The sequence below is a fragment of the Pieris brassicae genome, chromosome 9 (genome assembly GCF_905147105.1).
Source record: "Pieris brassicae chromosome 9, ilPieBrab1.1, whole genome shotgun sequence".
Classification (NCBI taxonomy): domain Eukaryota; kingdom Metazoa; phylum Arthropoda; class Insecta; order Lepidoptera; family Pieridae; genus Pieris; species Pieris brassicae.
The window spans coordinates 16028014-16040994 of record NC_059673.1 but is presented as its reverse complement, the minus strand read 5'-3'; the positions used below and the strand labels follow the sequence as shown (position 1 = coordinate 16040994).

Here is a 12981-nt window from a genome sequence, read left to right as displayed (position 1 = left end):
AAGCGTTATAAACGACCTGTTCAACTATCCGTGAGTGAATAAGACAAACTGTGTCGTTAAAGTGAACATTGAGTGAGGCTCGCAGTTATTAATTTTCATTCTGCTGAAACATGAAAAACTTTTGACGTTACATTTTTGACACTAGATAGATTTATACAGTTTTTGTTTGGAGAAGAATCGCTGAATGTTTTGCTTTTGTCAAATAAAGCTAAACGGCTTTTTCTAAAAGCATTTTTATCTTTGGTTCGTTGTTGTAAGTAAGGAATGATATGAAATCATGGCTTCCAAAACAAAATTAATGCATTGAATATAGCAAAAATATTTTACTAAACAAAGAAATAAGGCAAATAATATTTTATTTTACGATTAATTAAAATGTGTATTTAAATAATAAAAACGATACGTTTTGGAAAAAAATATGGAAGGAATATAAGTATTAAACAATTGCAAAATTGTATTTCATTATTATTAAGCCTTTACTTAATTCCAATACTTATATAAATAAAATATAGAGTGTCTCACCGCCGATTTTAAAGTTTTTAAACCTTTGTAAAAAAATGTTTGTGTAATATTATAATTGCAGTAAATTATAATATATTCATGCGGATTTTATCTACGGAAAAATAATGCGAATTTTATCTACCGAATACACCGCCAGGGTGTATTTTATCACGGTGAATGCACTCTTCAAAGAGGACTAGAGGACAGAAACATGCTGCAGGACGTCAACTGATATGGCTCTTACTTCTGTCGATATTATAGTCTTCAACTACTCAAAATTCGTAAGAATATATTTCTTTGACATAACCCCATAAAAATAAGACAGCTAAAACTATGACTCATCTCATCTTAACATTGTTCATCCCATTTTTATCTGAAAAAATCTCTAACATCTTTTGACATAAATTTTTTCGATTATTTATAGTCTACTATTTGGATCTTATAAGGATGTTATCTTAAGTCTAAGGCCAAAAGTCGTTGAAGACTTGAACGGTGGAGGGTCATAGAAGCAGCATGTTTTCTCACTGATCGTCGTAGATTCAGCGGCGATGCGTTCGATGGTTTCAATAGACGCACAGGTCTATTTCGCGAGCAAAATGACTGATTCAGTAAATATCCTGTCGCTCTGAACTCTTCTACCCACAACTTAATTAATTAAATGCTAGGGGCGTCACGTAAACTGCGCATTTCAAAGCGATTACAAAACTTGCGTTATGCTTCACTCAACAACAACTCATTGCAAAAGTTGCACGCCTCTACCATAGTGACATACCGATTAAAAAATCCGCACTCATCACCTACCGAATGCTACCACGCCACGATCGCTAGCCCCACGGGTTACCGAGAAATTTGTGTTTGTAGTTTAAAATTGGCGCTAAGACACCCTTTATTCGCAATTTATAAATTGAATTATATTAAATTAAAAAATCCAGAAATATAATTAAAACTCCAATGGACTGGAAACTTATCAAGTTGTCGTATGTCAGGGTAATTTTAATTTTATGAATCGTTGCTTTATTAAAAAATTAATATCAGATCCACAACGGGTTTTTTTGCAAAATAAAAGACGGGGCGATATTTATTTGGACTTTAAAAAATAGATATAACTTATTTTGGCCCATTCCGAAAAAGTAGCGATACCAACATCAATCCCGATCACGATAATGAGTTTTTACACCGACCCAATGTTGCGACATCAGCGCTAGGAAGAACTATATCGAACTTGCATACAAATCGTCGCGACGTCGCTATTGGAAGTGCAGAGTAAAGTGCCCTTTGTATTCTATGTAATATTTCAGTAGAATATTGTATATATAGTAGAAAGACAAGGATAATTTTGTAGATCAGGGTATGTTTTACCTAGGTAGCACTGAAAATATTTAGAAAATGAAAAACGGCTTAATCTAGAAGGTTGCCAATACTTTTATTGTTTTTTGAAGTAATCTCCGTTCCTCTCAACGTATCGTTGCATTCGACTGAAACACTGAGAAAAGCAATGGGCCCATTCTTCCTTAGAGGCCTCTTCTATGGCATTTTCGTATGCTTTCACCGCATCTTCAGGGCTCGTAAACGATTACCTCGAATTTTATCTTTAGTTCTTGGGTGACGAAAGTCACGGGGCGCCAGGTCTGGACTCCATCTGGTACAAAGCTTCCTGACGCTTAAATGTTCGTGTAATATTTTTTGAACTTGTCTCATACTAATGCCTAGGCTTGCCCGTATCTGCTTATAGGTCACTCTTTTATCTTCTTCTATCATGCGTGGCACAGCACTGATGTTATCTTCAGTGGTCGCTGTTCGTCACGCGCATCATCATTGAGATTGTTACGTCCACGCTTAAACTCGTTAAACCACTTGTAAATAGTGGCACAAGATGGGCCTTCATTAAGAAATGCTATTCGCAGCCTATCTATAGCTTTGTTGTTGAGTAAGCCCACAACGAAAGTCATAATAAATCATTGACCGAAAATTTTCTCACGTTGGATTCATTTTCACTTGTAACAAGAGTTTAAGATTTGCCGCCAATTCACAAAAACAAATGACAAATGAATGCAATGTACTTCATTAGGTTACCAAAGAGTTCTAAAATTGTAAGTTCTGTGTTACCCACGTATTGGATAGCGGGAACAAAAGTTATTGCGTTGCGTTTTTGATAAGGTCAGGCATTTTGGGGTTTCATGGATCACCCTATCCAACTTAGGATAGTATATCTCAATGTTTTTAGTTTGATGTTGAAGCGAATTAGAAAAATATATCCGGGCTGTGACATACGGGTCAAAGTCTGTATGAGACGTTACAAAATTGGAACAATAAACTGGCGTTCAAACATTGCGGTTAAGGTCTAGTACAAGGTGTTTTTGGAAAACTAATAATATTATTAAAAGTTACGCAATACATTTACTAGTATTAAGATATGAGACACAGCTATAAGTTCTTTTTTTGGTTTTAGTCAAGCAATTATTCTGTATCGTTTATTTAAAAAAAAATGTTTATAAAGATTGTATATCTCGTAATGTAATAATATCCCTCCTCCGTTGAAAAATCTCAGTTAAAAAAAACATCTCCTTACTCAACAGGAATCTCACAAAATATAGTTTTTAATCCGCCCAAAATATTTAATTATCTATTTTTTTTAACAATTATTCTTATTTGTTATTTTATTTTATTTACACAAGACTTCATTACTTACACTGTTAACTTTACTATTATCATTATTTGTTATTATTCTTGTTGTATTCTTTTTTGCGACTGAAGCGCAAACTAGCTGCTGTGGTCTCTGGCAGAATGACCAGCACTGTGGAAGTGTCTTCTCCTCAGCACACACGCCTTAAACTCTGAATATTTCCCGTGTTCTTTAAAAAATAATTGTTATCTCTCATTCTTATTTATTTTATCTTTGATTATCGTTTTTTTGAGTGTGTTTTGTTTGTAATAAATGTTATGTCTATGTCTAATCGATGTTTCCTTTAAGAAGCCTCTATTCTTACATAACTTGTAAAAGTTTTCTTATTCACAATACATACCAAGATAATTACAAAGGTAAACTTAATAGACAAAATAATGCTTCAATAACAGTACTAAGTTCTCAGCTTAACTATCGGCGGAGGACAGTCGGTCCGTGGAATTTGTGTCAAAGTAGCACATTGTAGGATAACTGGCAGATAGTACATTGGCTGGGATCTAAAGTTCTATAACTTGCAAACGAGACTGTTACAGTGAGCACTTTTAATTGTCTCAGAATAACAGGCTCGAATTCGCTTCAATAACCTTTTATTGGCCTCCAAGACACAATGCAAGATTGTTTTCCGCTCAATATGATTTATTATCGTATTAATTTCGTTTTCTTATCAAGCAACAGTATAGTAATAGTAGCAATGTATATCCCAGTGCAGATAGATAGGTAATTTGTAATTATTATAATAACAAGCTCGCATTGGCTTCAATAACCTTTAATTGGCTTCCTTTAAGACACAAAGCAAGTTTGTTTCCCGCTTAATATGATTTATTAGTATTAATTTCCTTTCCAAAACGAACGTCAGTATAGTAGTAGCAATGTATATCCTAGTTTGTATTGATTGGTACCTTGTAATTAATATAATAACAGGCTCCCATTAGCTTCAATTCTTCGTTGACGGAAGTCAACGCTACTATATTGTCTAACTTAGTTACGTAAGTTACTACTATACATTTTTATAAAGATTTACTACGCACTACAGTTTATTTATTATTTAGTAATTTCCGCCACCACAAATGATCTGTCTTGTGTCTGTGTTGTGATGATGTGTCTTGGCCATCTCTGCATTGATTTCATTGGTATATTTATTACACTACAAACGATTTTTTTTATTAACAATATTTTCCTTCACCATAATAGATAGTGTTAATTACTTATAAAGCACACTTAAACTATTAAAATATATTCACAGACTTATAGCACAGATAGCAGAAGCGCACTCAAAGCTCCACAGATAACGGAGATGCCGGTTTTCACATTTTGCGCTGTAATCGGAATAACATATACAATTCAATTTTCGAATGATTAACTGTTGTAAATGATACATAGAAAGGCGGAAATCAACGCGTAGTTGCATAGGGATTAATTGATGCGGGTTGAATAATGACGTGATGGCCGTACCACGATTTCGTATCCGGCTAATTTGACGGACCAGATAAAGCATTATTAAATGAACGTCGATTTCAGCATTAATTGTCGCTGTTTACATTATTTGTGCTATAATATAAATTTGTGATTAATTATGTAATTAAATTTATTTTTTGTTATGTATATTTATTACATAGTAAACTAAGGAAAACATTTCATTCTAAGACACAAGTCTAATCTAATAATTAGGTTAATAAACATGAAGCTGTTTCGTTAGTTGGTAGTCTGTGTTTCTTTTTTAATTTTTTTTTATAAAAAGAAAAATAATAGAAAATTATTATTTATTTAAAATCAATGCATTACTTCTTTAGCCTATAGATTTTGTCTAAAGGATTGAAATAATTAGCTTACTACGTATAAAATAAAACAATCTCATCATGTTCATCATCATCAATGGTTATACAGCCCTTCGTGGGCTTAGTCTTCTCAAGTATACATCGCTATCGCAATCTATCCAGTCCGTACCGCTTCCAATTGCGAATACCTATTGTTTCAAGGTCCTTCACAACTCCATCCCACCAACGCAGCCTCGGTCTAACAGGATTTCTCTTGCCACCAGGTTGTGAGTTCAGTAAGGACCTTGGGGTTCTGTCGTTCGCCATTCGGTGCACATGTCCCAGCCATTTGAGCCAGTTGCATTTTATAAATTGGACGATGTTGGCGTCGTCTAGGATGTTATAAAGTTCTTCATTGTAGCGAATACGCCAAACACCGTCCTCGCAAACAGGACTAAAGATTCTTCGAAGAATCTTCGGCTAGAAAATAAGAAGTAATTTCACACACATTAAATATATCAATTCCAATTAATATAAAGTACTGTTAAATCCAATATAAATTCTACGGATCGACTTTATTCATAAATCAGTAATTAACTGTAACTAACTAATATTTCGGAGAAGTTCTTTCGAGTAGGTTGAGCTGAGTATCATCTTTGAAAGTCAAGACGACGTTTACAATGTGACGTTTTTAAGATACAATTTTTCGCGCTTCATTTCTATTTAAAACATAATATTACGTAACATTTATTACTTACGCAACACACACATGGAAACACAATAATAAAAATTAATTAACCAAAAAAGAAAAAAAGGAATGAGGTAAATTTAATGTGTGCGAGCAGTGTGTGGTATGCTCAGTATTATGCTGTGAAGTAGACGTGTTCCACAGTGTTGGTCATTCTGCCATTGACCACAACATTTAGTTTGCGCCTCAGACGTAAAAAAAGAAAAATAATCTAATAATAATAATAATAAAAAATACGAATTCGAACCATTACGACGTCTTTTGAGAATAGAGCGTACAAAGTCTTAAAAGAACGCACCCGCCTTTTGACAGAGTATAAAAAATCTATTACATCGAAATAAGATGAAAATAATTATGTGAATTTCATATGTTTTTTCGTCGACTCATCTCGTCTCCATTTATAGACCTTTCCACATATTTTTCTTTATTTAAATTATATCTTGATAACGCATAATTAACTGATTCATAAGAAAATTGCCAAACTATAGCACTGGTGCTTGCGTGCTTATAATAAAATGAAAGCTCATATTGCTAAAAAGTTGAAAACGATCATAAATCCATACATTAGGTTTTTGCATTAGGCCAATTTGCCGAAAACATTCAGCTGTCCGAATTTCGGCCACAAGGCCATTAATCGTTCCGATGTCACAGTATGGGACATTTAGTGTGACCCTTTTTAAGCTCAACCTTTTCCATTCACTCCTAATCACTGTAGAGATAAAATAAAAAATCCAAATGTATATCAAACTTCATAAGCAATTTTTAAGATGATTCGATTCTTCAAATTCTAATGACCGAGCTAGCTAGATACATACCAACATCTGATACTATTAAAATATTGATAGTATCAGTTGTTCCTTAGGCCTTCAATTAAGTCAGCTGGTTTAAAAATTATGACAATATTTAAAAATTTGTGAGCCACATACAACACTGCAACGCTAAACCTCAATTATATATTAAATTTAAGTGACATTTTGCAGTCAGTCCATTATATATATCTTTAGATCACGTATCAATGAAAATGCTGATCACACGCCGACCAAAATGTAAATTAGAGCGAGATAATTATGTGATGCTGTGTACGGACCAATAATTATTGTTTGCAAAGCGCGGTGTGTTGATCTTGATGCCTATTTAATATGCGGCGGTTAGAGTATATTGACATAACTATTTAGTTATTTGAATAGCTAAATTTATATTTAACTAATTGATTTGAATAGGTAATTATTACAAAAAAATGATGTAAAAACAAGTGGTGCTACCGCCTTAAAAGTCGTATCCTTTATTTCTTAATAGGCATGTAGGTGATTAGTTTTCTGTGCCCGACACATGCAGCCGACTTTTTATATTAAGAAATGCCGGTTCATGTTTTTCTTCACCTCTCTCGGCAAGTGTTAGTTAGTTAGAGTCCATAGTCCACGCACGACCAGGGCTGAGGCGCACGCTCAAAGCACGCACGCCCAACATTTCCTCTTAATTTTTACATATTGTACATTATTTGTGTATATTATTATATAGATATCATAAAATTGAAAATATCGTTTTAAATTAAATCAAATTTTATTAATTATTTATAGTTGAGTTGATTAAATATATTTTTATAACTAAAAAATAATAATTTTCACTCGAGTTTAATTATGAAAATCGTTACCGGTTTCATGATATAAAATTAATCTGAAATAATTGTACGTTTTTGACAATCAAAGGCATTTTATTCCGCTAAAAGCATTTTAAATGTGACTGTTGTGTTACGTACTCAGAGTTAGTAATTAAGAGTTGCCGTTTACTTAACCTATTTAGTAAAGCCTTTAATAAGTTTCATGTTCCGCCTCTTAATCATCGCTAACTAAACGGGTTGACTACCCGTTCAGTTTTATTTCATGCGACAGTCTTACTAAGAACTATTATTAATAATTTATTAGATTACTAAAGTAAAAAGACCAAAATTAAAAAATAATTCCTGAATTTCCATCTATTATAGTTTAAAACTCGATTAAGGTAGAAACCTTTTCAATGGGATTGTGGCACGTGGAAGGGAAATTTCATTTCAATTTCAGAACCCCCTTTTTTTTTCACGGAATTTTCCAATATATCCCGCTAAAGTCATCAATAGGACTATTACAATAATTGCTGACAACATATGTACACGTATTATAAACAAACACAATTGCCACCATGTTTATTTTGAACACGAAAATTAATTAAATTTTTACAGCCATTGAATAAGACCAGGTGTATATAATGTGGCTGTGTATTTGTAATGTATTTTAAACAGAGTTTTAGCTGTGTTCTGATGGATTTTTCTATATGCAATAACATTTGCTTGTAAGCAAACATAGTGTAACTAACTTACATCCAAATAGATATCTTACTTATAAATTACAATGATCTATTAAACGTACCCAAAAGGCGTCTACCCTTGGTTATGGGGCCTCATATAAGATAATGTATGATCCGATAACTATTATGTGATAATTCATTAAACATTACGAGGTATATTAATTTATCAAATGAAAAAAACAATTTTAAATAACGAAGCATTAATGAAAGAACATAATTCTTGCAAAGTTATACAAAAGCAGCTGTACCCGTTCACAAAACAGTTGCAATTGAACACATTAATAGTAGGTTTATTGCAAAGCGCAGTGCTGATATTAAAGTGATAACTTAGGGTGTATTGCAGGTCAGCTGCAAGGCCCGGGATATAGTGAGGCAGAGCCAGAGTTTCTCGCCCCGTTGGAAAATATTACTCTCGCTATGGGACGAGACGTACACTTCACCTGTACCGTCAATCATTTGGGCAGTTACAAGGTAATTTATTGATATTATATATAGTGAAGTTCGAATTGATTTTCTCTGAGTTGGATACTGCTTATTGAGCAGCAGTGTTGGCCTAGTGGCTTTAGCGTGTGACTCTCATCCCTGAGGTCGTAGGTTCTATTCCTGGCTGTGAACCGATGGGCGCATAACATTCGCTCGAACGGTGAAGGAAATCATCGTGTGGAAGCCTTAGACTCAGAAAGTCGACGGGATGCGTCAGGCACAGAAAGCTGATCACCTGCTTGCCTATTAGATTAAACAACGATCATGAAACAGATATAGAAATCTGAGTTCCAGACCTAAAAAGGTTGTAGCGCCATTGATTTATTTAATCCTTATTGAAGAAGCTTCATAACCAGCAACTTGTACCTACATAATATTGTACCTAGCTTTAAGCCTCTTAAACATCTATTGTAACATTATGGAATGCAAATAAATATAAAAATATGAATATGAAACAACTTAAATATACGTATATTATTTGTTTATGTCCTGAAACTGAATGATTCACTTTATATGTATGTGTTTGTATAAGGTAACGGAGTGTAAATAAATAAATATAATTACTGTTCCTAGCCTACTGGCTAACAATTGCTTCATTTGAATAAGTTATCGATATTATTATTAAGTTATTGAAACAGTTTATTACCTAACAACTTAAGTCTAACTTCTATACGGTTTAAGCCTAAATTAATCAGGCAGTACAATAAGTACACATTGTAATTTGGCTTTAATATAATATTCAAGGGTAATGTTTACGCAAAACTTTGCGCCATTGTGACACTATATAATGTGTAGTCGCGAACAAAGCCATTGACATCTCTCAGTTGGAAACTAGCTCTATCACACTAGTCGATAAAAACTTCGTCTCTTGAAGTCCAGTCCTTTTTTCTGGGTAAAAAGTTGCAGCCAATTTTAGTATTGTCTGATGAAATATATACAAGAATTACGTACCGTCATGTATGATTACTAAACCATTTCGTTATTTGAGCTGGGTTTGGTATATAGGAAAATTATAAAAAATCTAAACCACGCTATGTGATAGGTTATAAAATATAACTTACTACTTAACTGTAAATTCAAATACTTGACGAATTAAAAATTTAATATAACAATATTTTCCTGATTTAATTGAACAGTATAAAAGGTTAACCGGAGTAGAATGGTATATAATAGAAAAGGACGGATCAAGATGGCGATATTTGGAGGAGGCTTTTGTCGAGAGACAAGTTCATTAATTGTAATAATAGTAAATAATGTATAGAGTAAAACATACTCTAAATAAAGTATTCCTTATTGTATATATCTGCATATACTACATAGCCTATATATTTAAGAACTATTTATTAATAAATTAATATAATACGCACGTTTTACTTAAATTTAGTTGATATTACATAATGTACGTAATGAAAATGTTACTCGGCGAGTGCCCACAGCGGTGCAACGCAATAACAGCTATTCGGTTTTCTTTCAATGTCCACTCCATCGTGAAAAATTACGGAAAGTGATTGTTTTTTGTTTTAAAACAATAGTCAAACATTCAAAAATAGAATGCAATAACTTTTTTATAATTTCATGCTCGATATTTAAATATAATGTGCCAATGACAGAACTTTGGACCAACTACGTATATCGGATTTATATCTGTTTTAACCGATCGATTATTTTGTAGGTGGCCTGGATAAAATCAGACACAAAGACCATTCTAGCGATCCATACTCATATGGTGAACCTCAATCCTCGCCTGTCAGTCACACACAACGGACACAACACTTGGAAGCTATATATAAGTAGCGTCGAGCCCAAGGACTCGGGGAGTTACATGTGTCAAATCAACACAGATCCAATGAAGAGTCAGGTATGTAAAATTAACTTTCCCGGATGTCTGGATATTTATTTTTAATATTTTGGCCAATAAAATCTCCTAATCTATGGATTCTGAGATAGAAAAACTATTCAGATCCTCACTCAGGACAAATTCGTGCCACTTTAAACGCTATTAATGCACTTGCAAACCTCCTGGTGTGGCTGTCCATGGGCGGCGGAAAACATCTTACTTTAAGCATCTGTTCGTTCGAAGCAGCGTTTCACTTCTGTGCAGTTTTTTCTACACTTGCACTCGTTTATTTTTCATACAAATAATCATCTTTATATTTCAAACAATTTACACAAATAATCTACTGGTGAAAATCTGCGAAGGATTTTAAATATTTAGCAATACATTGAATAGAAATGGGAATCAAACAAATCTTTGAAGTTATCGAAAAACGTACATATTTTTTATATTCGATCTGAAATGTTAAAAGCTTTTCTTAATACAAGGTAAGTCTTGCAGTAGGCTTTTTGTATTTCATTTCTCTATGCTAATGCAATTGTTCGATGTCGAGCTGGCGGAGAATTGTCGAGGCATTTCTGATGATTGTCGATCCTTTTAGTGTTTTAAAACGATGCATCTCTAATTTTCCAATAGCCGAGAATTACTTAACATTTATAATTAAAAATAAATTAAAAGTACTATTGCTAAAACTAGTCCTATACGAGGCGTTTCGTGTTAATACTTAAAAGGTAACGCAACCCTTCACTAGCATGGGCGGAATTACATAACAGATGAGCCTCCTGCCTCTGGCCACTGTTCTATAAAACAGTAGAATAATAAAAATGTATGAAACATTGATTAGTAAAATTCTTATCTAGATAATGGCAATGACAAATAATTACTATTGATAATGCGGTGATACATAAGAAAATTCATAGGCTTCCACACATAGGTCTCCATATCCATTTGTGTTTGATTAACAGGAGTAACTTATTAAATTTTTTCTATATTTTCGATTATTCTTGTAATGGGAAATTCTTTAAGCGAGTAAAGGTTATTAGCTACTTCCAGTTTCTCGGCATCACTAGAAAGCTAATTATATTAAAATTTATGCAATATAGACGACTGAACGCTGCCTTAGATTTTAATATTCAGTTTTATATTATCGATTTATTCGCTGGATACAAGATGCTCAATATAAGGAAATTATGACTTTCATACTAAAATTGTAAAAAAAGTACAAATCTATGGATTTACGCACAGTTTCCTAATTTTTAATAAACATCACCACTGCTTACTCCAAAGATTTTTTAAGAGACTCGACGTCACAGTCTCGTTTAGAGCAGCCCATGTCCTCTAAAACTGATCATAATTTAAAGTCTAAAGGGTTGAGGTCTAGATGAGGACCAGTCTTCAGCTCTTATAAAGTCCGGAACGTAGGTTTCAAGCTAGGCTTGGGTAGTTCGTGCCTTTTGTCACGGTGCAGAATCCTGCTGGAAAGTATTCACACACAAAAATGAAGTTTTGTGACTCCGTGATAAGATATTCCCCACCATACAATCACTGACGCAGGTTGATGACCACGTTGTACCTTTCCGACCTTTGAGCAGCTTCTTTACAACTGTTCGCGTACACTTTATCATTTTGCTTTGTTTCTTCAATTGTGAATTTTTTCATCGTTGAAAAGGATATTTCTACCTGCGTATCGTGATAGAAGGCATTTTCATCGATCCACTCTCTGTAATTGTAAATATTGATTTAGGGCATGTCCTGTTTACTGACGAGCTTCAGGTCTTGTTTTATAATACGTGACAGAGTCCTAGCGGGAATCTTCAATTCTCGCGATAATGTTTTTGCTTCCTAATGGGATTTCGACAAATTCTGGCTTTAACAGCACTAACAGCCTTTGTAGTTCTAGCAGCACACGGCCGCCCCGGTCTTTTGGTAATCCACAGACGAAGTGTAACCACTTTGTGCAAGGCAGTCACTGCAATCCTATTTTCATTAACACCTAAATTCAAAATTATTAAAAAGGAGAAAAAAAGAAAAGTTTGTATGTAACAGCATTTATGGGTAGACTAGTTGTATTAACGTTTAGTCTAGAAAATTGGCGATTCTATTTAAAAATAATATGTATTATAGTTTAGTAAGCTGTAAGGGTTAATAAGTTAACAAGACTATAATAAAAACAACGAATAATAACAAAAGAAAACAGTGTAATCTTTTGTATAACGTGGTGTAACAACATAGTCTGTTTCGAGGCGTATTAAAAGCGTCAAACAAACAAATCTAGCTTCATAACCTGTCATTTTAGATTTCGATTTTAGATAGGCCTAAATAAAGACATATTCGCGCCAAACGTACATGACTTTGACAATGTCATATTAACTTTTCCATATTCTGTAACAGCCATTAAGAGAAAACATTTTACACAAATCTCACGCTAAATTTCGAGCATCAAAAAGTTTTATGCAAAATACTACTTTGATATCACTTTACGTGTGGAAGTACAAAGAAACATGCATTTTGTGCGACTTGTTATTTAGAAATTCCGAATGTAGGGCAAAATGAATTGTGAGCCTTGAAAAAAATATTTTTGCATTTTACCGCCTTTTTGCGATATCAGTTTAGGCGTGTATTTTTTTAAAAGAATTAT

General features: G+C 33.5%; 1 protein-coding gene across 1 annotated transcript in view; it reads left to right on the top strand.

Annotated features, from left to right (window-relative positions):
- LOC123714308 (lachesin-like) overlaps positions 1-12981 on the top strand; it is a 62919-nt gene that overhangs the window by 16861 nt on the left and 33077 nt on the right. Inside the window, exons 3-4 of the mRNA XM_045668529.1 lie at positions 8370-8497; positions 10182-10367. Of these exons, the coding sequence (XP_045524485.1) occupies positions 8370-8497; positions 10182-10367 (314 nt within the window). The remainder of the gene's footprint in view (positions 1-8369; positions 8498-10181; positions 10368-12981) is intronic.